The sequence below is a fragment of the Glandiceps talaboti genome, chromosome 4, assembly GCF_964340395.1.
Source record: "Glandiceps talaboti chromosome 4, keGlaTala1.1, whole genome shotgun sequence".
Lineage (NCBI taxonomy): Eukaryota > Metazoa > Hemichordata > Enteropneusta > Spengelidae > Glandiceps > Glandiceps talaboti.
The window spans coordinates 20,112,158-20,136,055 of record NC_135552.1 but is presented as its reverse complement, the minus strand read 5'-3'; the positions used below and the strand labels follow the sequence as shown (position 1 = coordinate 20,136,055).

Below are 23,898 nucleotides of genomic sequence, written 5' to 3'. Positions count from 1 at the left end.
CTGACCTTACCACACGTTTTGTATATGATACGTACGGTGGGTTGAGGTCACTAGTACACCAAATTACACTGAACTTGAACTTGGTAAGATACTTATGCAATCATATGATATACAGTGGATGGGAAGACACATGTATTGTGTATAGACACATATTGTTGCATGTAGAGTACATTTGTATTCATATTATCTCATACATTGTATATCATGCTTGTTTGTGATATCTAGATCTACTATATAGAGGTATATAGACTAATAGAGAGAGAGTGAATATATTCATTCCTAATAACATTATCTGGATTTGTATAGTATGATATACTATTGTTGAATAAAACCATGAAAGTAAAACTTTTGTTGTTTTTTATTAGAGAAGTCCATGTCAATAAGAACATAACAGATGTACAAAGTACACTTTTATAGCAATTAAATTATTAGCTGAAAGTCCATGTCAAGAAAAATCTAAGAAATGTACATTCTGCGCAGTTTTAGTAAATTACAAGCAAATGTCTGAATGCAGTATTCAATACAACTGTCATTACTGAATTAACGGTATCACATTATTGAAAAGTGATATAATATGTAATTGATGATTTATGAGAGAGACAAGTAAAGGTGCATGTGCACAAATAGTGCGTGCCTCTCTAGATACACCCATAGACAGTGGAGACATGTCTATGACACACCTTACATAAAATACATTGTTTGTAAGTTGGTGAGAATCGCACTAGCGGTGAAGTGTGAATTACCAAAATTCTGGTAAACTATTGTTTTCATTTTTCAAAGTGTGTCCTCCTCAAGCTCTGTGCTGCGTGACTACAATCGTCTCCGTGCAAAACTAGAGGCATAGCAACTGTAACAAGGGATATTAGAAAATTAGCCACGCTACTTTCAAATTCAATTTGGCATTATGAATCTAAACAGCAAATTCTCATCGCTTATAATTCTTCTTTTCCAGATGCATCGTCGGGAAAGATGACAGGTGTCTTATTCCAGGGAAGAAAGCAATGGCCATGACTATACTTCTCAGTTAATTCAAGATTGGTACAGAGCATCTTCAAGTCTCCAATCTCCTTTCTGAAGGGCGTCCAGGAAAACGATCCAGTGAATTCCTTAGGACAAACCTCTAGAATCTGAAAAAAATGTAGAAAAAACTAAACACTAAACGACAGAACTAGGTGTTTGAAGGAACCACAGTCCTTCATTTATTTGATTTGAACACTAAGAATAAATGAGTGCAATTGTTCATGTCAAAATGGTTTAATTCAATGTTTTTCAACAACTGTAGTTTGTGAGTTGAACATAACCTATAGTGGTGTATGGGAATAAATATTGAATGAATGAATGAATGAATGAATGAATGAATGAATGAATGAATGAATGAATGAATGAATGAATGAATGAATGAATGAATGAATGAATGAATGAATCAATCAATCAATGAATGAATCAATGAATCAATCAATCAATCAATCAAACCCCCGTTTTTCCTATGTTACAAATGACTTGAACACTTACCTCACAGAAATTATACATATTGTATTCGTCGCCATAGTTTACATATATGCCTTTACATTTACTGCAGAATCCGATTATCTCATCACCCTTGCCAGTTCCCTATTGAATAAAAAATGTACCCGAGTGATGAAAGGTGGTCTAAATAGAACTCTGATGACTTTCTAATCTAATACACCACATCTAAAATACCCAATATTGCACTATTCATACATCATTGCGGTGATATATGCGTCCTCTATATAGAAAACCTACAACGAAACACGAGAAGTCGTTCACCGATTCATAACAGTAAAATTGGTTGAAACAGCATGGTCTCCGAGGGACAATTTTAAACGTGTCTCTTTATTTGTAGTATGCACTGGGTATAAGAGCCCAAAGTAGGGAAGAAAACTTGTACCTTCACTCTATTAATTCATTAGAGGGTGGTCGTTTTTTACGTATAACATCTCTGGAATTTCGTCAATAAATATGGACAACACTCCCTCCCCCATTCATATATCAAAACTGAACTTAATTGTTGTAGTGGTGTTATACAAAAAAAGACATTGACTTGTAAAGGTAATATGAACACACAAGCAGTTAAAGTTTTTTAGTATTGAGCTTTCGATCCGCCTTTGTCGACGATCCTCAATGCTAAAAAAAACTTTGACTGCTTGTGTGTTATAACCGTTGTAAGTCAATTGATCTGCCAAGCTGATGAACATTTTTGGTCAAGAAAGACATTATCGTAAACTACTAGTACTGTCCTCCTTATGGAAACGCGAATTCAGATTTTTACACTCTGTTTGGGGACGGTGAAAGAAGACTGCAATGCCACTGGCGATTTTCCCCCCGTTACACCTACACCTACCATGTCCAAATCTTTATCCATATAAAAATCAGGCAATCCGATTCTGAAAACTTTTCCATTTTCATCAGGTTTTGCAGCAGCAAAGTACCAGGTCAGGTTCACAGTTTTCACATCAGGACCGTGTGATTCTCGAATAAGTTTGCCAAGAGCTTCGGGGCAACGTGGAACAGCTTCACACTGTACGTATTCAACGCTGAGTTCATCCCAGTGAATTTCACATCCAAAGCAAGGCAACGTGTCCATGTCGTCTTCTAATTCCTTGTATTCGAAGTCATTTAAATCAATGGTTGAAGCCAGTCCGACTAGTACCATAATAAAGACACAAACAGTAGACGAAGTCTAAGAAAATAACAACATTTCGACAAAAATTATTATTGCTACCAAAAAAATCCAAGTGCTTCGAGTCTTGCAGAACTACTGCCGTTTTTACTAGATTGCCACGTTTGCGTGATCGTATCTTTCGATATTAAAGGTGTCTCATGTAGTGTGTTTAGATTCCTAACTAACATTACTATTTATTTATTATTATTCCTGTGTACCGAATTGTCACTACTTATGTTCGACTGAATCTTCTGAATGTCTTGAAACTATACTAATTCTAAAAAAGAAAGGAAAACCTCAGAACTTCGTCCTTTTGGGCTTATTGGTTTTAAACTACTTTATTTTCAAAGGTAATGTCATTTTTCATAAAAACGTACAGAAGATCCGACTGTTTGACTGAATATCGGAATCTCGCTCATATTGAGACCAAACATTATTAAAACAAGTTGTCAACTCTTAAAAGTATGATAATTGTAAATTTAAAATGGATATTTTTTTTTCTTATTTTTTTTATTCTAGCAGATTTGTTGACGTAGTCCGTTCTCGTGTTTGTGTACAAAGTATGTAGTCACTTTGCGTTGTGTGGTTTTCAATAACGTATTCTTTCAAATCAAGATATATGTATATCACCCTGTATTCTATTCCAGTAAGTAGATCGATGTTAACATCAGTTGAAAGGAGAGAAAGAAGATCATTCCCGAAAGAATGGAAAATACATGTAATTACTAGTGTCACGGATGACAGAATACAACTTTTTAATATTCGCTAAGTTTTGATGTTTTGCGAGGTCACCGTGAACTCTCAGCTGTCATGAATTAATACTTAGAACAAATGTTTGCATTTCGCGAGTAGTATTCTTCTAAGATGACAACATTAAGTTATTAAAAGATCGTTGATGTCAAATAATGACTAATTACAGACAGTTGGAAGAACAATGACGTGATCACATTGTTTAGCTAGTTTTCATATTTGTCAATATCATTTGCATTGACTTAATAAAGGCCAAGGTCCAAACAGGCTATGTGCCCACGCTACGGAAGTAGGTTTGCGCATGTGCAACGGAATACGTTTGTTTATCTGGGAGGAGCATTTGGTAAATCCGACCCAGGTAGTTTATCAACATATTAGTGGCTGTTCACACATATTGGTTACATGTAGTTCTTGCCTAATCCGAAGAGTCCCTTGTTATATTTTTTTTCAAGTCTAGTGGCAGTGTTTCTGCTACGTTTTTTTTCCGGTGCGTACGTACGGCCAGACACCCAGTCTGGGTGAAACACGTATTTCTATAAACTTATACATACAAATTATAACCCGAAAAATTATATTTTGAGGGACCTGTTCTAACACGATCCAAACACTATTACACAGTGACAATTTGTATCATTGAAATTGTAAACTAAAATTCTTGGGTACGAACAAACTTACTTGTATCATTTGTACAAGGTACTAGATTACAGTTGTACACGTACACACTAGCGTCGGCATTTGGTCGATCGTTATCACACCAAAATCGTTAGATAGATGAGAAATTTTTTTACAGATTACATGTAGGTCGTGTTTTGACAACATAATCGTGAAAACTTCAAAATTAACTTCACAAGTATCGCACGGGTCAGGGCGGACTAAGCTTTGCACTTCCATACTTACTGTACACTAGGTAGCTAGCTACGTGCGATCTCGAGTTTGGTAGAAATGTCATTGATGTTCCCGTTATTTTCCTTCCGTGTTCTAATTCTTTGAAAGTATCTGTTATGGCTGTTTTATGATTGATTAAACTTGTATTTCCAAACCCAATGTCCCATCTCAGAAAACAGTCAATAAAATCACAAACATGTGCTTCTCCGAGTTATCCCGATGTGTACGAGTACCACCCCAGCTATTTCAAAACAAACGCATGAATGCATACGTTGTGATGGGGTGAGTACGGACTCTTGTTTGGTCTCCGCTCTGTCTCCGTGCGTATGTTTGACTACGATGTCAGTCGATGTCATTTACATGACGAGGATTATTGCTGGATAGTGCCAAAACATATGGAAACGGTTTTTGAGAAATCTGGAAAGAATTTAATACGATTTCTCAACTTTCAAATTTGAATGAAACAAATATTTATGATGCCTCCATTATTGTACTTGTAGTCTTGTCAGTTCGCGTTACGTTCATCTCCACAACATGCACAGAGCTAGAGATCGTAGAGAACAGTCGACAGGTATAGGAACTAGACTAGGCAGTGGTGTATGATCTATGCGTACAACATAGACAGTTGTCCTTGAAATTTGATGATCATTACAGAAATAAAAGAGTTGCCAACGTTAGATTTGTTTATGAATTATATCACTCGTTTATCAGTATCAAATGTCGCACTAAATGTTTCAAACATGTCTTGCTTCGGGGTCATCAGAAAATTTAACTGAAAGTATGGGAATTCTTGATCGAAATATATTCAGTCATAAAATCCTCAGGTTTCTGACAATTTCCAATACTTGTTACAAGAAAGGCTGCATTCCAAGAATATTTGGTTAGCTACATGTATTACATCTGATGCCATACACGTGACACGCACGATCATTGTCCAGTTTGCACCACATGGTGTGCCTCGCCTCCTGTACACGTACCGTACGTCTATCTTGTCTGGCAGTGCTACATTTTGCTTCCTCTCTTTATTTTTCTCAGATGTTTTAAGAATTTGAAAATAGTCAGTGTCCGATCGACAAAATTTCTTTCCGTTGAAGTTTAGAAAACATTTAGTTCTACTCTACGTAAACGTCGTGTTGTTGCATCATACATCATGAGACGTTACATTGACCTCACACTTCGCTTCGCGTAATCCTCAAATGTTTTCCAAATAATTATGAATTTATTTCTTCTTCTTCTTTATTTTTACACTTTGGGTATTTTACTTGCTATTAGTACTTCTGGGAAACTCATATTTAATTTTCCGACTTTAGAATTTTTTTCAATGGTCGTCAGATTTTAGTACTTTCCTTAGCCGGTCCCACAACTAAACTGTTGTACGTGGTTATACTTATAAGTTATAGCTGGGCGTTGTGACCGGTAGGTAACCGGCTATTATCTACATCACTGCCTACTAGGTATAGGTACGTCAACGACACAACTACTTGACAGAAAACACTTGTCGCGGTAAAACAAGACTGGCCACGCTATCGCTAGCGAAAGCCTTCGAACTAGTTTCATAGGGACCGGACGTTGAAGGAAGCGCGCGCACAAAAACTTGTATGAAATTGTGATTTTACTAAGGAGTGTAGCAACCCAGAACGTACATCGATCAAACTGAGAAACATTTTGGTTTCATTTTATGTCATTCTATTTCAGTAACAATGTATCATTTTCACGTACCGTTCGCACATGTGAGCTTGATTTTAGGCAAAATATCGGGCTAAGAGAGTGCACACAGACTCTTTTGTTCGCTTGTATTGTTTGCATTCGGTATTTGGCATTTCGCACGTCGTTTATTTGCACCATTCACAGTGTCTTATCATGCTTTGTGTAACTTGTAAGCCTAATTGACAACTGGCCAACGGTTTTTACTAGTCAAATTTGAAACAAATTTTGGGTCAGTTTGACGGTAAACCTGCTATATTGGCTACCAAACTTAGTTAACGTCAGTTATTTCTACTCATGTTGCATCACTATATATTTACAAACAGTATATATGAAATATGAGAGCCATGTGAAACTTTTTCAGTGCAAAATGGGATGAAGACATGAGGGCAAAGTCAGTGCTCCTTACAGCAGTTTGAATTTCCCGCATATGCATACATTACCCATAATCCTCTTTATATAGTGGACCTTGGCCTTTGGCGACGGCAACACTTCCGTTTTAGTCATTTATGGTGCTGATTACTTTATCACCCAATCATTTGAGTATTGTATATTTTACGTTTACAAGAATTTAATGGAATAATAAAATTATGGATTCAGTCTTTGGAAGAGACAGTCCGAGGTCAGGAGCTTCGATCTGCTCCGTGGCCACCTCCAAATGATCCAGGTTAACCATGAACATTGTGTGTAGTTTGAGCTAATTCCCTAAAAGTCCAAGTCGATCCCGTGTACAGAGTGGAGAGAGAGAGAGAGAGAGAGAGAGAGAGAGAGAGAGAGAGAGAGAGAGAGAGAGAGAGAGAGAGAGAGAGAGAGAGAGAGAGAGAGAGAGAGAAAAAAAAACATGGCGGAGGGTTACCTTAACAGCAGAGGTAACCCTCCAATTCGTTACACTAGTACACTCTATCTCATTCGAGTTGTGATGAATGTGTCCTTTTAAACTCTGTGGTCATCAGTTCAAACACGAGATGCTAACCAAGTGACCTCACATGACCACTCGTAAAACAAATATTAACTTCTATCATTGACAACCTCTATAACACGATAAGGCAAAAAAAATGTGTCCGATAACCCGACCAATCCTAGTTAAGCCACCGACACTAAACAATTTTTTTTAAAATTTAAAACACATTCAAATTTTTTGTTTTCTTCACCTTCGATTTCATGCATGTCTGTTTCCATTCCCAACGATGTCTGTACATATTTTATCACACTATCGATCACGGAGGGGTTATTCTGACCAACATTTCGTTTGTTTCGGGTCGAAGCAATATTTTGCTAATATGAATATAAATCAAAAAAGATAAAAATGATTTTAAAATAAAATCAAATAAAATCCTGACCTACCTACCCTAGTTGCTGACGCCATGTTGTCGGAAACATAAATTTTTTTCCCACCTACTTAGTAGACTATGAGTGTTATAACTAATGTACAGTGACGCATTTTGTCGGTTCAATGATTTTTGGTATTTGGTAGAGCAACTGAAAAGGTCAACAAAAGGTCATATCTATAATACACTATAGTATGTTCCCACGAACACAATACTGTGATAACTTGAAAGCCCTGCTACCCTTTCCCCAAAGAAAGAAGTGTTTTGTTCACTGGAGTACTGTATTTATTTGATAACATGAACACCCGGCATCAACATGACTATGCGAAATTGAAAGCATATTGTGCAGATGGTTTTCAGGGGGCTGGAACCCTAGGAAAAGACTACTCGTTACAGTCACAGAAGTTATATTGTAGGTAGGTGAACAGTTACTGCAGGTAAGGACAACTTGGCAAATATACCCCATCCTCAATCACTCTTACACAGAATGGACACTATACGATCAACGTGCTATGTTCTGTATAGTTCAAACGCAACTTGCTCGCTGTAGATACAAATTTATAATACATGTAGGCCTACTATGCAAAACCGTATACCATTTGCAAGCAGAGATCATTATGCACTGTACATCACCCCCCGTATTTCGCAAATACAATTGTATTCATTCGACTTGACCTTGCAAAACACGCACATACATACATGTACATCGTTCGTGAATGACATGGGATAGTGACGAGTGTCATCTGCCTGACTATTGTATCATCAGAGAGATACCCGTCGCCGTCCAATAAAACTGGTTAAAATAATCCACACGTATGAAACTATAGTAAAGAATAGTAAAGTTGTTTTTCTTTCATTTTGTCTCCAAGCTAGTGCATATATCATGACCTATTGCCATTTAAAGAAGAACAGGCATACATATATCTGTGAACTCTTATAACCCTTGGAGTTGATGTACTGATACCCAGAGCGTTTACTCCCAGGGGCTTAGTAAACTTTCCAGGCGTGCAAACACAGGAGGAAAACATCATTTCGCCATTTGTTCTTTACAAATTACAGGGAAGTGAGAGTGGTGTTCAGCCGAATGAGAGAAATCGCGAACCTTCAAATATATACTGGTACTTGAATTGAAACATGATATACAAGCTGTAGCTATAAATGGTCTGTAATTAGTATGTACAATGTACGTGCAAACCTGTAGTTCCTGACAATGTGTGACTGTTAATTGCGTGCTATGATGACCCTTAGCTCACCCCTTAGCTATATGTTGGTGCAATAGATACGATGATATGGTACAGCATAGACAATGTTTGTCTATGGGTCGAACCACCCTTCAATAATTATTTGAAACTCACCATTTTGTCCGATCTAGGGCTCTGACGTATCTTTTTATCAGGCGCAGATTCTCAGTCGTCCAAATAAAATATTCACCTGAGATATCTAACCCCCTATCTTGCTGGTTTTTGTTCTTCCAATGCGTTTTTGGACATCTTGGAGACAATAGAATACTACCAGACGTGTGCACATGCATAGACATCTAAGGTACATGTTTATGGTAATGTATGTCCTTAGCCTTGTGTGTATGACCTTAGATTTGTTGCCGTCGCCATAACTGGTGGAGCGTGGGAGTATTATTAAGTAAACATAGTGTAATAAAATTAGAAATATGCCTCCCACCAATCAATCAATCAATCAATCAATATATATATATATATATATATATATATATATATATATATATATATATATATATATATATATATATATATAGATATATATCCCTTTACAAAATGTAGAAAGAATTGCCAAATCAGGCACCTGTTTTGTTTTATGTATGATATGCATGTTTGTTTCTTTTGTTTGTTTTTAAGAAAGTCGGAAAGCGAGGCAAAACCACAGGGAGCTCAGGCTCAGTTAGTTTTTGTTTACAAATGCAAACAAACGAATAAAAAATACCCAAACAAACAAACAAACAAACAAACAAACAAACAAACAAACAAAAATATAAACAAATAAACCGATAAATGAGTAGATAAATACATGAACAAACAAACAAACAAACAAACAAACAAACAAACAAACACACACACACACAAACAAACAAACAAACAAACAAACAAACAAACACTACCCCCCAAATAGTCACCAATGGAGATACCCTCCATTGGTGAGGCTATTTGGGGGATAGTGTGTGTGTGTGTGTGTGTGTGTGTGTGTGTGTGTGTGTGTGTTTGTTTGTTTGTGTGTTTGTTTGGTTTTTGGTTTACTTGTTTGTGTTTTGTTTGTTTGTTTACTTGTTTGTTTGTATTTGTAAACAAAACTAACTGAGCCTGCGCTCCCTGTACTGTGGCCATACGAGAAACAATCGTTCGGGGCTAATAAACGGTTATTGATCGACGAGGGACCAACGATTCAATCCAGGAATCCCTGATTGTACGTATTTCGACCAATTAATCATTGGGACCGCTCCGTAACTCCAAGTCAACTAACAAAGTGTGTGGATAGGCGGAAACGAAGACTGATTCATTGGAAAATACCGATCTAGATTGTCAACCGATACATGTACTAGTATAATGTTTCGAAATATGCGATATCTATGAAAGAAAGTAAAATTAGGGGCCGGTCACTATGTCCGGCCAGGGGTCGGGGTCGGTGGATATATCTCTTAGGTCGACAAAATATCATTCACAATTCACACCGGTACCCTTACAAAACCCCAAACAGGCTGACGTCCCTATAACTCGTTTCTCAAACATATGGGTTGTATTATTTTTTTCAATCTCTAATGTTATCTATTGACATTATAATGTAAGGAGAAGCGCTTGAGACATGGATATGTACACCCCTCAAGGGGGTCCTAGGGTTGTCTCGATGTCGTTTTGAATATATTATATTATAGCATTACCAATTCCAGTGTATTTTGTGACGTCATCGCTGTATGTACATTATTACTGATAAATTAATGTACTCCGTTATTGGGCATCGCGGCCCCGGAACGAGCATAACAATGCAAGCTTATTTGTTCTGTTTCTTCATACGACTAGGTATTTTTTCGAAATGTATGTTGTTACTTATGATTGGCATTGCCACTGTTTAAAAGTACAACGCATTCATGAAACAAATTTGTGGTCACAGCAGTTCATTGAAGTGTATATGTGTGTGTATGTGTACTCAAGCAAACTTTGCACTCCATAATGGGCTCGGCTGTCCTCGCCCATTATGTCGTTCAAAGTTTGCTTTCCTCCATTATGGGCTGGGAGGGCGTACATTATATACCTAATAACGCCATTGCATTTTGTATCATGACCTTCCTAGAATACAATATTAGCTCACAATATAAAATACAATAACACCCCCTTTCCAAAATTTTCAAAACAGGACCCCCTACTGCCAGGGAGATCCAAACAATCCCCCCCCCCGCCGAAGAAACTGACCGACCCCTTATTAAGACACTTGTCAGAAACTTTCCATTGAAGATTATAAGTTAATGTTGGATATTTTTTGGCTAAATCACGGTCCAAATCACAGTCAATTTCTTTCTTTCCAAATAAATGCATAACTTTTAAGGGCCTACTTTAACTGAAACAACGCTTTGCATCCTCGATTTGATGATGCAGAAGTTCAGCATACAACAGCATATAGGCTAAACTTGACTATTTTTAAACGATCTGTCCCTTTCAGCATAGACACTAGTATGGCAACCCGAAAGTATTATTTTATTTTAGCTATAGTATTTTATATTTTTCGAATTTTAACCGTTTATGTATAGTTTTACGATGGAATCCACGCATTATTTAATTCAAACAAGTTTTCATTTTATATACTGTTTGAGATTATTGTTTTATTTTTCGTCAAACCAGAATTTTTTGGGCAGGTCTATTAGTACTATTATCAGCCTATTAATTTACTAGTGTCGAACAGGACACTGGGTAATCAAAATGGTATAGGGTTCATGACCTTAATCACCTGACTCGCTTAAATCCACAAATTCGACGAACGTTCCCTTTAAAGTCAAAGTGTTAGCATGGCAGAAGAAACAACACAATCTACCAAGAAACTGAAAACTGGAGAAGGAGCTGTTTCGGTTTGGCCGAAATACAGCGATCGCATCGACCAAAACAAGGAAAAACATTGGTTTGATAAACAAGGCTACGTAAAGGTATCGTGGAACATGTCGTAGTCATTGCTTGCTTGCTAGTTGCTTGTCACGTACATACTGGATCCATCATAGTCCTTCACCCTGAGGCTTTGCGGAACCCGAGCAAATGGTGATTCATGTACATACTGGAGTATGACAACGAAACAATTGGTAGACTATCATTTTGTATCTTCTGACAAACATACATACATGACTAGGAAATTCGTCATGCATAAAGGGATCATCAACGTTGGTGGCGGGTATATGCATAGCGCCTATTGTCCTCTGCTGTTGTTGTCCGTGCTGTACCGCACGTTTACACGACTTTCCAAATTATACACACACACAGACGAGACACACATTTACTGATCTGATGTGAAGGGTAGTGGCTATTTGTTAATTTAGTGCCTTACAAAACAAATACAAACACTTGACACATACACAATGATATAAGGGGAGGGGCTATTTTCTACTTTATTGCCTTAAAAAACAAATACAAAATATATTTGGTTATTTATTGCTGTACAAAATACATGATATAATACAGGGGATATTTGCTAATAGGTTGCCTTACAAAACACATTCAAACACAGTGACAAATGCAGTGACATAAGGGGAGTAGTCTGGATGTCAATGTGGTCTCTAATGATATCAGTGGAAGTGTAGGGGCTGTTTGCTAATTTATTGTCTTGATAGAGCTGATCAATACAAGTGTATTAAAGGCAGAAATAAGTCTAACTGGACTTTTCCTTCAATACATTCAGTTTACTGGCTTTGTTGGTAAGAATTATGCTCAGACATGGTAGAGAAATTTCTTTCCACTCTATGCTTTAATGCCCTAATTACCTTTAGCAATAAAAAGAAACTGACACAGCCCTTTTCAAGTTACCATTCACCAGCTCAGTGTGATACAACTATACATAAGCCAATGACGAAACTGCATATTTTATACTAAGGTAGCATGATCACAATTTCTTGTTGTGTTTTGTCTGTCATGAAATAAACCATTTAAAAATGTTGCGCAGCTAAATGCAGACATGCAGACTCCAATCTTTTGATATCTGCAAAGCTACATGTTCATTTCCTTTACAAAATGTTGCAAGATTTTTTTTTGGCAAGAAACTGTATTCATACAATCTTGCTAGCTTGTAGCATGTGCAGTTTCATATTTGTTTCTGTGTGATTGTATTGAACAGAGCTGGTAAATGGTAACTTGAAATGGGCTGTACAATGCACGTTGACAGTGAAATGACAGTGAAATATATTTGAGTCATTAAATATGAATTGTATATTTTTATGACATTCAGTTGGTAGATTTCCTATCACAACAAGAAGTGCTATCTATTGAACGTGAGTTGAGTCGATTTAGAAAGGATGTCATACCCAAGATACCGCCTACAATGGTGTTTTATGAAGACAAAGAAAATCAAAACTCTATAATAAGATTGGAAAAAATGATGGACCACGATGAATTCTTTAAGGTATGTGTAGTTTGGTTCTATCATAGACCCTCCACCAATAAGGAGGAGGGGCTATGGTACTATCATTGCATATCATTATAACTAACTCAGTAGGATTTTAACATGAAGGTTCACCGAATCATGATCACATGCATTGTTTATTTAAAAGTTGAAAGATTTTCACAAACTTAAAGAAACATCTGAATGAGAAACTTGGGTATTAAAGTATAGAAAAAATATGCATAAATCTATAAACTTCGAGTACACTTGAAATTTACTTATGACTGGATATGGCAAATAAAACTACTCACAATGTTTGATGTAAATTGTAAAGTCTCTTTTGTCTTGTATCGAAGTGCAGACTTGGAATGCACTGTGTACACCGCGACATACACAAATTGTAGACAATGTTGATGATTGTTCACTTATGTGAAGCTCAGATCCAGACAGTGTATTATTCACAGTCTCAGCAAAATGTCCCGGTAAAAAGTTTCTGAAAATTTGAGATCTTCTCAAGCAGGAGGAGAATGAACCTTCTGAGATCATTCATTATGCATGTACCATAGATTACTTGCACCGGTGTGTATGTATGCTAAGTGGTATTTGCACCGCAGTGCAATTACCGAAAACCTTGTTGTATACCTGCATGCAAATGATGTGCAAATGATTGAGGACGCAATTGTTTGTGTTACACGAAAGCACGATCGCATAGTGTCATTTTTACAGAAATTTGTTGTTTTGGATAAACATATATAATAATAACAGAACCCTACTATCCAAACATTTTCAATATTGTGGGGACACAGCCCTTTGAAAGTTAATTCCAGCATGAGACACAGCATTGAAGGTTAATCTCGACAAGTCATCTATTTCAAATTTATTGGACCAAGGGCATTTTACAACAATTTGTACATAACGTTTTACTTGTGTCCTAGTAGCATGTACATATAGTTAGAATTGTTATAATTATTAATGTATTTACTAAATGTTTTATCTTCATTTGTAAATCATAATAAAGTACTTTATTTTTGTTTTGTTTTTAATTCCAAATATGACAACTGTTTGTGTTGTATTCCAGGATTTAGCTGAATCACCAGCATTTAATGGCTTGGCTGATTTACTGCTTGGAATGGACTGTGAACCAAACAATGTACAGTTTTTCTCCAAACCACCAGGCGCTAAAGAAACACCACCACATCAAGATGGAAAATACTTCATGCATGAGAAAGGTATGGATATATATCACAGGGAAAAGGACAAATAATCAATTTTGTACTCGTGATTTTCTGGATTTCTAATATTATTTTCTGTATATTTCAAATAAAGTTTTAAATACTGTTTCCTCTCACTGTTTTTTTTTCTATTTCCTACCTGATATCAATGTCTTATCTGAGTTTAACAGCTTTGCATTAATTAGTAGCTTACTAATTCAAGAACAAACTAGCTTAGTCCCCTTGTCTTTCCCACACTCACCAACCAGACAAGTAGTACAACAAAAACATGATAAAGGATTAACACCTGATTCCTATACAATAGTAAACTAAACAATGCAAGGTGTCATATGCTTGTTACTACAGGTGGGCCTTGCAAGGTGGTCTGTTTAAAACATTATTATCTTAATTATCCTAATTAATTCAAAGCTGATAAACTCAGATATGACATTGATATCAGGTAGGAAATAGAAGAAAAAAACAGTGAGAGGAAACGGTATTTAAAACTTTATTTGAAATGTACAGAAAATAATATTAGAAATCCGGAAAATCGCGAGTACAAAATTGATTATTTGTCCTGTACCCTGTGGATATATATAGAATTGTAAATGATGTGTTTGTGAGACCTTTTTTGTGATATCTTGTAGCTTGACTGTGTGGTGACCATATTAACATAATTAACATAAGCTGTGCAGGGTCAGTTGATCTGGTGATAGATATCAAAATGTTGAAATAATTTTGTCCACATATCCATACTCTGACTAATATAGGATATATTCAGATCGATTCTGGAGACTAGAAATGGTTTTCTTTTGTCACAGTCTATTGCTATAAAATTATATAATGTCTTAATTAAACAATTTGAAAAATGTCTGATCTTTTCATCACATATATTTGTGTAGCTATTTTTCTCTTCTTTTGTTGTTGTGGAGACACCTCAAAAACAAGTCTTACAATCTTTTGTGTTATGGTTATATTGTATTTGCATTCATGTGTACCTATTTGTGGTGAACTAACTAACTAAGATGTTTTAGATATATAATATATTCAAACACAAGACATTTTCGAGAGGAATTACTAAAGGTTACAATTCTCAAATCGAACAGAAATAAGTAAAATAAAATAAAATTGATGATGACACACACAAACACACACACACACACACACACACACACACACACACTGGCAATAAACTTAGAGTTTGTTGTTTACAACATGTCAGCTGATCCATTTTTATACACACTAGTTGACTTTAAAACTTGTTATATTTTATACAGGATTAACATTTTGGCTAGCACTAGATGATGCCGATGAGGAAAATGGTTGTATGTTTTATGTACCTGGATCTCACAAAGAAGGATTGATTGACCATGAAAAGACAGACATGATTGGGTTTAGTCAGAAACTGATAGAATACACAGATGATATGAAAAATAAAGAAGTCTGTGCAGATGCTAAGAAAGGTGCGTATGATAATTCAGTTTTAGCTTTATAGAGGCACACACACACAAACACACACACACACACACACACACACACACACACACACACACACACACATATATATATACGAGTGAAAAAAGGTGACTTGGTTACTCGTTACATTCGATTCTCCACTACAAATTTGTTTTGTATGGCCAGTATAGCTGGTCACACATGTCAAAGTCAAATTTGTAGTGGAGAATCGAATATCACAAGTAACCAAGTCACCTTTTTTCACTCATTTATCAAGCTCTACATCCGTATCGAGCACTTTACACCAGAAGATCTGGAACCTACATTTGGATATATATATATGTATGTATGTATGTATGTATGTATGTAGTAGTAGAATCATTTATTATAGTGACATGAGGTAAACAGACTACCGCAAAAAAATAAAACAATTTACATTACACAACCTCCCAGCCAAATAGGCTTATATGTCACCTAAAGTGAAATAAAACATAATTAGAACAGATGTGTATGTATGTATATACATACATACATGAGGCAAATATGGCATAATGTATTCATAAGTGGTGTAAGTGCAAGAATTTTAATTTAGATTAACAGTATTGTTGTAAGAACTTTTTACCATGCTGCAGTAACTTTATTTTTAGTTTGAGTAGTTTGTAGTTTGAGGCATTATGACAAATTTGATATTTCTATCTTTAAATCATTTGATTGATAAACCCTCAAATCAAACTGTATTGGTATACTTATAGACACCTAATTTTAGTTTTAATTTAATTTTATAAGATAAATTATATGATTCTGCTGTCAGGTAAATTCTTGAAGCCAGTCTTGGAAGGCTATGACTGGACTATTAATTTTTCTACATGCTCCTATATATTCAGTATTATCACAGCGTATTGGGTAAAGCTTTAGATATGAATTTCTCTTATATTTTACTGGTAGAGGCTCCTTGGGAGAGTAGCTTTACGGTTGATAGGACTACCCTCTGTAAATAAGTTATATAAATAAAGCTGCAGAGAGTGGGAACTTTGGTAAACGTTTCTTATAAATTTAGTGAGGAATATGTGTAAAATCTGTGGAATACATCTTGGTAGAGTTGATCTCATATCAGCCTTTACCAAAGACATTCATGTAGTAGAATTTTTAAGATAAAATGTTCTTCTTCTGGTCCAAGCAGCATTTACATAATTTTATAGAATTTTCAGTACTTTGAAATTGTCAGAGTCAGTATTTCACTTGCATAGTATGTTGATTACTATAAAAAATAAAACATCGTTCAAGTTAATAAATTTATGTAATTGTGTTTCCTCTCATTGTTTTGTAGGAACCTTACTTGGACACCATCCTTACATGGTTCACCGTGCTGGTAATAACAAGTGAGTAATTGTGTTTACATCTGTTGCTTGGGAAGTAAGAGACATCTTTGCATATATATGTAGGAGTTTAAGTCAGTGTTATTATTAAAACAGGGAGTGTTCATCAGAAGAGTGGGGTTAAGTGGGGTTGTCGGTGGTCGAGTGGTTAAACCACTTGCCTCTTACCACTGCGGTCGGGGTTCGAACCCCGTTCAGGGTTTGATTAAATTTACCACGCTGTAAGTAAGAAGAGTGTTGTTCAGTTTAACTCTACCGAACAACGCAGGTTTTCCCAACTCCAGTTTCCTCCTGCATTAACACTGAACATTGAGGAGGGTCACTTCTATAGGTGTTAGTAGTCACCTGTGTGACTCATCCTGACTTTATATGTCAAAAGCTGAATAAATAAATAAAAGACTGTACATAATATAATGATCAATGTCACTCAACTATTAAATTCACTGAAAGCACATTAAATTGACCATGTGTGTTTTCATATGTGGTAAGGTAATGCACATTATTATCATCCAGAGCTGAGTGATGTGTTGTTGTTGTTTTTTTGTGCAGATCTGAAGTACGCTGGAGACCAGCAATTGGACTGACATACTGGGCAAAGAGTTGTAAAGATGACGAAGAACTACACAAAAGGAGAGCCGAGTATCACAAAAAATTATTCCAAGAGTTAGAAACCAGTGGCAAAATTTAAACAACTTTCACAACGTTTCAAAGATCTAACATTAGTTTCTCTTTGCAAATTATTAACAGCTTAAAAGCATAGGGACATGAAAGTATGGTCTACATTTTTGTGAATATTCAGAAGTCTTGATCACACCCATAACCTTATTTTAAGTATACTTATTCAGTATGTTGTGGATAGGAACAGTTAAGAGTGGCCAGCTTAAAATCTACAGGTTGCACGTTTGAGCCTTGCTGCTGTTGTTTGCTCCTAAATGGCTAAAGTCCTTGCACAAGATTTGAACCATGGTTGTGTCCCAGTCAACCTAGCTGTATAATTGGGGACTTTATAGGATAGAGGTTGCTATGTGATTACTGTAATGCTATGCATTTATAGAGGCTGTACTAGAATCTATGTTCCCCAGGAACGTAAGGAAGTATAAAGGGCTATTGAGCTGCTACCATAGGTCCATGCAAATGTAATAATGGTAAGTCTTTTAAAAACAATTTGAACACAGTGTTAGCAAGCACTAAATGAAAACATACTTAATTATATTCAAATAAAATAATTTACATGGATATAGTTGAACACATCTAGGTTGGTGTGTTACAAATTATTCAATAGATTTCCCAGCTCAAAAAAAAAAGTTAGTTAGGGTCATCAGTGAAAAACTAGGTGGGGTTGGGTAACTGGAACCAAATAATTTTTTTAAGCCTTTCTCAGCATGTCACTATGATAAACTACTACTACAGTACTATGCAAAACTGTAACTATTAAATGCTAAATTATAATATTTTATTCATTTCTCTGACAATTGCAAGGAAGACTATACACACACCATAACTTGTGTTATATGAGACATTGAAATATGTCTAAAATCACAGGTGTGAAGGATTTTGTTCCTTCTAAACAAAAACAGTCATAAAGACCAACTTTTTAACTAGAGGAACAAGTCCATTTGTCATGTACAGATTGTGAATTAATACATTACTCAATATACCTATGATGCATATTTAATAACATAAAATATGTTTATGTTTATGTTTATGGCTTTACAAGGCCTTGGTATATGCATATACAACATAAGAAATGTACAACAAAATCAAAGTCAAAAAGTCCCATGTCTTAGTTCAAACGAATACTAGTATTACATTATTTCACTTTTTAGCATCTCTCTTTGTTTAAATGCATTGCATACAAATTTACATAATGATGTTAGAAGTTCAAGTTTGTTTGTTCTCATCAGTCTTATGAATTTATTAAAATTTGGCTCAGCTACGAATTCTGTTGGGATGTATTTTTTCCTCTCATCGTCGTAGAAGGAACATACTAAGGAAAGTGACATTCATCTTCTACATCACCACTGCCACAAATTTTACAAATGCTATTCCATGGGTCAATGTTATTTCGCCTTCCTTCTTCAATTGCCAATGGCAAAGCATAAAAACATAAAAAAGGTAATAGTTTTAAAAGTATATTTACACCATACAACAACACAACTTCATTGTGTGTTGGATAATATTTGATTTGATTTATTGATTTCACCAGGAAAAAAAACCATACATAACAAATAAATTAACAAAATATATCAATTAAATTAAGTCAAAGAATATTCAATCAAATACATCAGTAATTACATGGACCTGGTGGGGGTTGTAGAAATAGTTCTACAGAACTAGTCTAGTCCACAACCCTTACAGAATGAGTTAAGTCGAAAATACTGGGTAAAACTCGGGAAGCGGAAAAATAAACAAAATGTGATAAGAATAATTGTCAAAATATTGCTTTGCATGAACGAATAAATAGGATTTACAACAACAACAACAACAACAACAGCAAGATAAACATACATACATACATACATACATACATACATACATACATTGAAGTACCATAGACCCTACACCAACGTAGGGTCTATGGAAGTACCTATTACTAAGTACTTACTTATTGAAGTAAGTAAGATTTTAAGGCATGTTTGAATGAATGTCTGTAGGTTATGTTTTTTATGTAGTCTGGGAGTGAATTCCAGTGTGTTACAGCTGCATACTTGATATTGTGTTGACTATATCATACTTATTTTATGACAAATGTGGACAACAGTGTTGGCTGGATGCCAACATTGTCTCTAACTAAACCATGTCTGGTCAAAGTCCCTCAATCAGCACAAAAAGTTGTTCATCCAATCGGCGACCCCCAAAGGTTATAGCGTTATTGTATGTTTGTTCAAAGATCGGAATACAAATGTACCGGGGAGACAGCTGTGTTGACGTATCACACAACAATGCACTAGCGATGGCAAAGGAACTGTCTGAAGTGAATCGCTGTTTTGTTTATCGTTCATTGCAATGTCCCGAAAGGGTTGAACGGGCCAATTTTACAACTTTACCACTGTACAGTGAATCAAAATATGGAGCTTGGACGACAGCGTATGAATATAACGGGGTGTGCTGTACGCCGGGGATGTACGTACGTGGCAGGGTGGAGCCGAAGACAATTGCACTTACAGCTACACGACTTTTGCAATTGAAACTCATGATCCAAAAAATCTGTTTCGGCACCATTTTGAATAGTATTCTGCCTTCTTTCCTTGTATATTTTTGTCCAGACGCGTTACATTATTTTCTGTTGATGCAGCATGTACTATGTGTATCATAACACGGAAAGTCGGGTTGACGTCATGCTCAGTTTAGATTGAGATGATCGACATACTGCCACTTCCAACGACATGGTGAAAAAGAATGCTTTGTTACATGTAATCAATTCAAAATAATACGCAGATAATGGGCGGAAAAAACCCCAAAATTTACTTCTTTAAAAAAAAGATTTACAGGTTCGTTATTATTTCGGGGGAGTTTGAATTTATTGTGTGATTTGGCACGCTCGGTATGTGTAACAGGGTGTACCGATTTTCAGCCTTCAATGCAAATGCCAAAACCACGTAAAATAGGATGTCATTATTTCCGGGTTTACACATGAGGTAAAAGAAGGGTTTCGATTCCACCAAAAAGTATTACAAGAGAAATCGGCTAAAATATGGGCAATAATGTCATATGTGTTTATAAAAAAGATCGCTTGCTAAGAAAACACTTGAGCTATAGATCAACCCGGTACCCGACTACGTGGGCGTAAGCTCGGTCTAACCGAACGGCTGAAAAGCCACAAACCAAACGGCCCTTTTCAGGGCCACCACATCCTCCAAAAAGAGTGTACCTTACCTAAACTACACGTTCATGTTTTGCGTATGTCGGTGTTGTCATTTGTTAGCAATTTTATTCGAATTTGAGATCAAAACACCTTTCTAATTGGTTTTCTACTGTATGTGTAAATGGTACTCCCATTACCAAAAAATAAAACCCAAACAGAAAGACAATCACACACACACACACACACACACACACACACAAACAAACACAAAATAGTCACATTTCTACCACTGTATACTTTTGCCTTGTCGCCGGACCGTACTTCTGATTTGATCATTACCGTTATGTTATTATGGTAGGTAGAGGTAAATAATCTAGCGAATTGATTATGGAGATACTACCACCCCCCCCCCCCCAGGGAGTTACGCAAACGTTTACACAGTATTTGAGTGACAGCTGTTTGGACGCTTCTAACCTAACATTTCGCCACATACCACATGACAACATACGTCAAATTTCGCTCCCAGATCATCATAATTTACAAAACAATTCACACAGGCACCTCTTCTACATATTTATAATTCATTTTGGGATACATTTAGAGTAAATGCTCGGGAAATAGCCGTGATTTTGACAGTTTTCTTGGAGCACCCAGGCGATGTTAGGCGTACGAGAGGCTTTGCATAAATGAGCGTCCCTACTGTAATCCCCCTTTTATAGTCGATACGGGCCTTTAAACATTGCATAAGTAGCATACTGAGCTGACAAATATACCAGTTTTGGACATTACATAACTGCCCCCAGTAAACACTAACTTTATGAGGGACTGTGTTAATAGTTAGAATTTTGTGATTGATTAACAAAGACATGATGTTAATGACTGTGTGGGTGGCTGTGGATGAATTTTAAATTGCACCTCATGCATCTCAGGACTTCTAGAGTCATGACTTTGACTATATACTGTGTGTGGAGGTGTAAAGGGTAACGATACCGCATTGGAACTAGGCTAACAACAGTGCAAAGTTCATCAAGATAGCAGTGATTGTATTAAACACGTAGGGTTTGTAAAAATTATGAAAATGTGATATAAAACATTGTTCAATCCTTCTTATCATGCAACAATTAGATTTTTTTTTGCTAAGCCAAGGAAAATACAAGTTTCTAGATAAGTAGTGACAACCCATTGGTCATGAGTATTTTCTGAACGAAGAAAAATATTGGGGAATGATATAATTATACCATTGCCAGTATTATTTTCATAAAATCGGGGAAAGTACTGGCAATTTTGAGTGTTTTGACTCATATTTCAAAGACAGGAGAACCAATGATGTTGATGTGCATTGTTGTGATGTAGAATGACCATATTCCATATTTTTTGTTGAACCTTGCTCGTGCATGGTACAATATGAATGTCATATGTCAGTGATCTCTTAAAAATAAACATGTATGATAGTTTTAATAAGAAGTAATCAAATGAAGTTGAAAATTAAACATTTTAATGTGATTTCTCTGTAACCTTGCTACCTTTTTTCATAATATCATAAATTTTCATTTACACTGAGGTATACACAAGAGATTATAATGTGTAAATAGCGTAGGGATTGTTCATTTCCAATAGAGACTTCTTTGCTAATTATTGCTATCTGTAACCAAAGTTCACAAATACAGAACTTGCAATCCACACTGAGCATGCTCAGACACAAAGGATTATGGGATTATCTGGAACCAAAGTTCACAATTAGATCATATTGACAAAATATTTGGATAACGTCTTGAAGCACAAGTGTTGACAAATCTTTATGAATCATTTGAAATGCATATGTTCAAATAATGTCTGTGAGCAGTTTTTGTGTGTGCATCACAACAGTACAATATTAGGTTTGATGTACTCAAAGTACCTTGATTAATTTTAACTATGTTCTTTTATCATTTCAATGTTCTCCGTTGTCTATTGTGTATAATATAATATATGAAGTTCAACATAATAAAACATATTTCCTTTAAATCCAAACACTACTATGGAGATGATTTTATATTCAATCCTCTTTCTACCAGGGGAGTATTTCTTTGTACATAAATAAAAACTACAAGTTGGGAAAACAGGATTAATAAATTGTAGATGTTTTTTAGCACAACTGAACTGATAAGGTTCAATAGTGATATAGGCATTGAGTGGTGTCTGTGTGTGTGTGTGTGTGTGTGTGTGTGTGTGTGTGTGTGTGTGTGTGTGTGTGTGTGTGTGTGTGTGTGTGTGTGTGTGTGTGTGGACGACCTAAACTCTAAAACCACCAGACTGAATGCTTTGGTATTTGATGGAGACATTACTTTTGGTACCTAGTTGGGAAATTGTTCAAATGATTGCATCACAAATGTATTTGGGTCATTTTTGGTCAAAAACCTTAAACTCAAAAACTAATGGGCAGATTGGTCTGAAATTTAGTGAGGACGTTCTTAGGGGTGTCTAGATTAAGATTTGTTCATGACACGATTCCATCAGTAATATGCAAATTAGGGCCAAGATGTGTCTTTTTGTCAAAATCTTTAATTCTAAAAAAACTGAGCATTTGGGTGAAATTTAATGGGGATGCATTTGGGGGTATAGGTGAGGAATGTCAAGTATATAATGATTTCATCAGTGATATGCAAATTAGGTGTAAAAGTTTAAATTTTGGTCAAAACATTATACCTCAAAAAGTACTTAGTAATGAGACTGAAATTTGGTGAGATGTTTCTAGAAGGGTTATTCTGCAGATTTTGTTCAAACATTTTGACACAATTGGCGCTAGCAACCATGGCCACGAACTTAGCAGCAACCAAGTGCCAGTATATTTTGCTAAAATACAGCTAACAAGTTCTAACAACATCAGGTAGGCAAGTGAGTAAACATTCAAAAATGTATGCAAATATCCCTAGCAACCATGACTACGCCCATAGCAACAGCCAAGGGATGGTGTATTTCACAAAGATAACAGGGATTCTTAGACAAGTGAACAAACATTCAAAAATGTATGCAAATATGCCTTGCAACAAAACCATGCCAATACCAACAGTCAAATGATCGCATATATTGCAAAGATAACAACAAAGATTAATAGACAAGTGAA

At 35.8% G+C, this 23,898-nt stretch overlaps 2 protein-coding genes across 2 annotated transcripts; one reads left to right on the top strand and one right to left on the bottom strand.

Moving 5' to 3' along the window:
• Positions 1-358: 358 nt before the first annotated feature.
• Positions 359-8,881, bottom strand: LOC144433994 (uncharacterized). The gene is made up of 4 exons (XM_078122429.1): positions 8,706-8,881; positions 2,363-2,701; positions 1,513-1,611; positions 359-1,127 (listed from the first exon to the last, which is right to left on the bottom strand). The coding sequence occupies exons 1-4, from the start codon at positions 8,706-8,708 to the stop codon at positions 933-935; spliced, it is 636 nt and encodes a 211-aa protein (XP_077978555.1). The 5' UTR covers positions 8,709-8,881; the 3' UTR covers positions 359-932.
• A 2,439-nt stretch (positions 8,882-11,320) lies between these two features.
• On the top strand, positions 11,321-19,125 carry LOC144434005 (putative alpha-ketoglutarate-dependent hypophosphite dioxygenase). The gene is made up of 6 exons (XM_078122441.1): positions 11,321-11,509; positions 12,796-12,969; positions 14,027-14,177; positions 15,437-15,622; positions 16,942-16,993; positions 17,540-19,125. Exons 1-6 carry the CDS (start codon positions 11,375-11,377, stop codon positions 17,676-17,678), a joined length of 837 nt encoding a protein of 278 aa, XP_077978567.1. The 5' UTR covers positions 11,321-11,374; the 3' UTR covers positions 17,679-19,125.
• Positions 19,126-23,898: the final 4,773 nt, after the last annotated feature.

Bases quoted from the DNA above. Each gene is read 5' to 3' on its own strand.
- LOC144433994 (XM_078122429.1), bottom strand. The intron at 1,612-2,362 runs GTAGGTGTAGGT...TTTATTCAATAG, and splicing joins TGGATAAAGATTTGGACATG to GGAACTGGCAAGGGTGATGA. The intron at 1,128-1,512 runs GTAAGTGTTCAA...CATTTTTTTCAG, and splicing joins ATATGTATAATTTCTGTGAG to ATTCTAGAGGTTTGTCCTAA.
- LOC144434005 (XM_078122441.1), top strand. From the start codon at position 11,375: ATGGCAGAAGAAACAACACAATCTACCAAGAAACTGAAAACTGGAGAA. The intron at 12,970-14,026 runs GTATGTGTAGTT...GTTGTATTCCAG, and splicing joins ACCACGATGAATTCTTTAAG to GATTTAGCTGAATCACCAGC. The intron at 15,623-16,941 runs GTGCGTATGATA...ATTGTTTTGTAG, and splicing joins CTGTGCAGATGCTAAGAAAG to GAACCTTACTTGGACACCAT.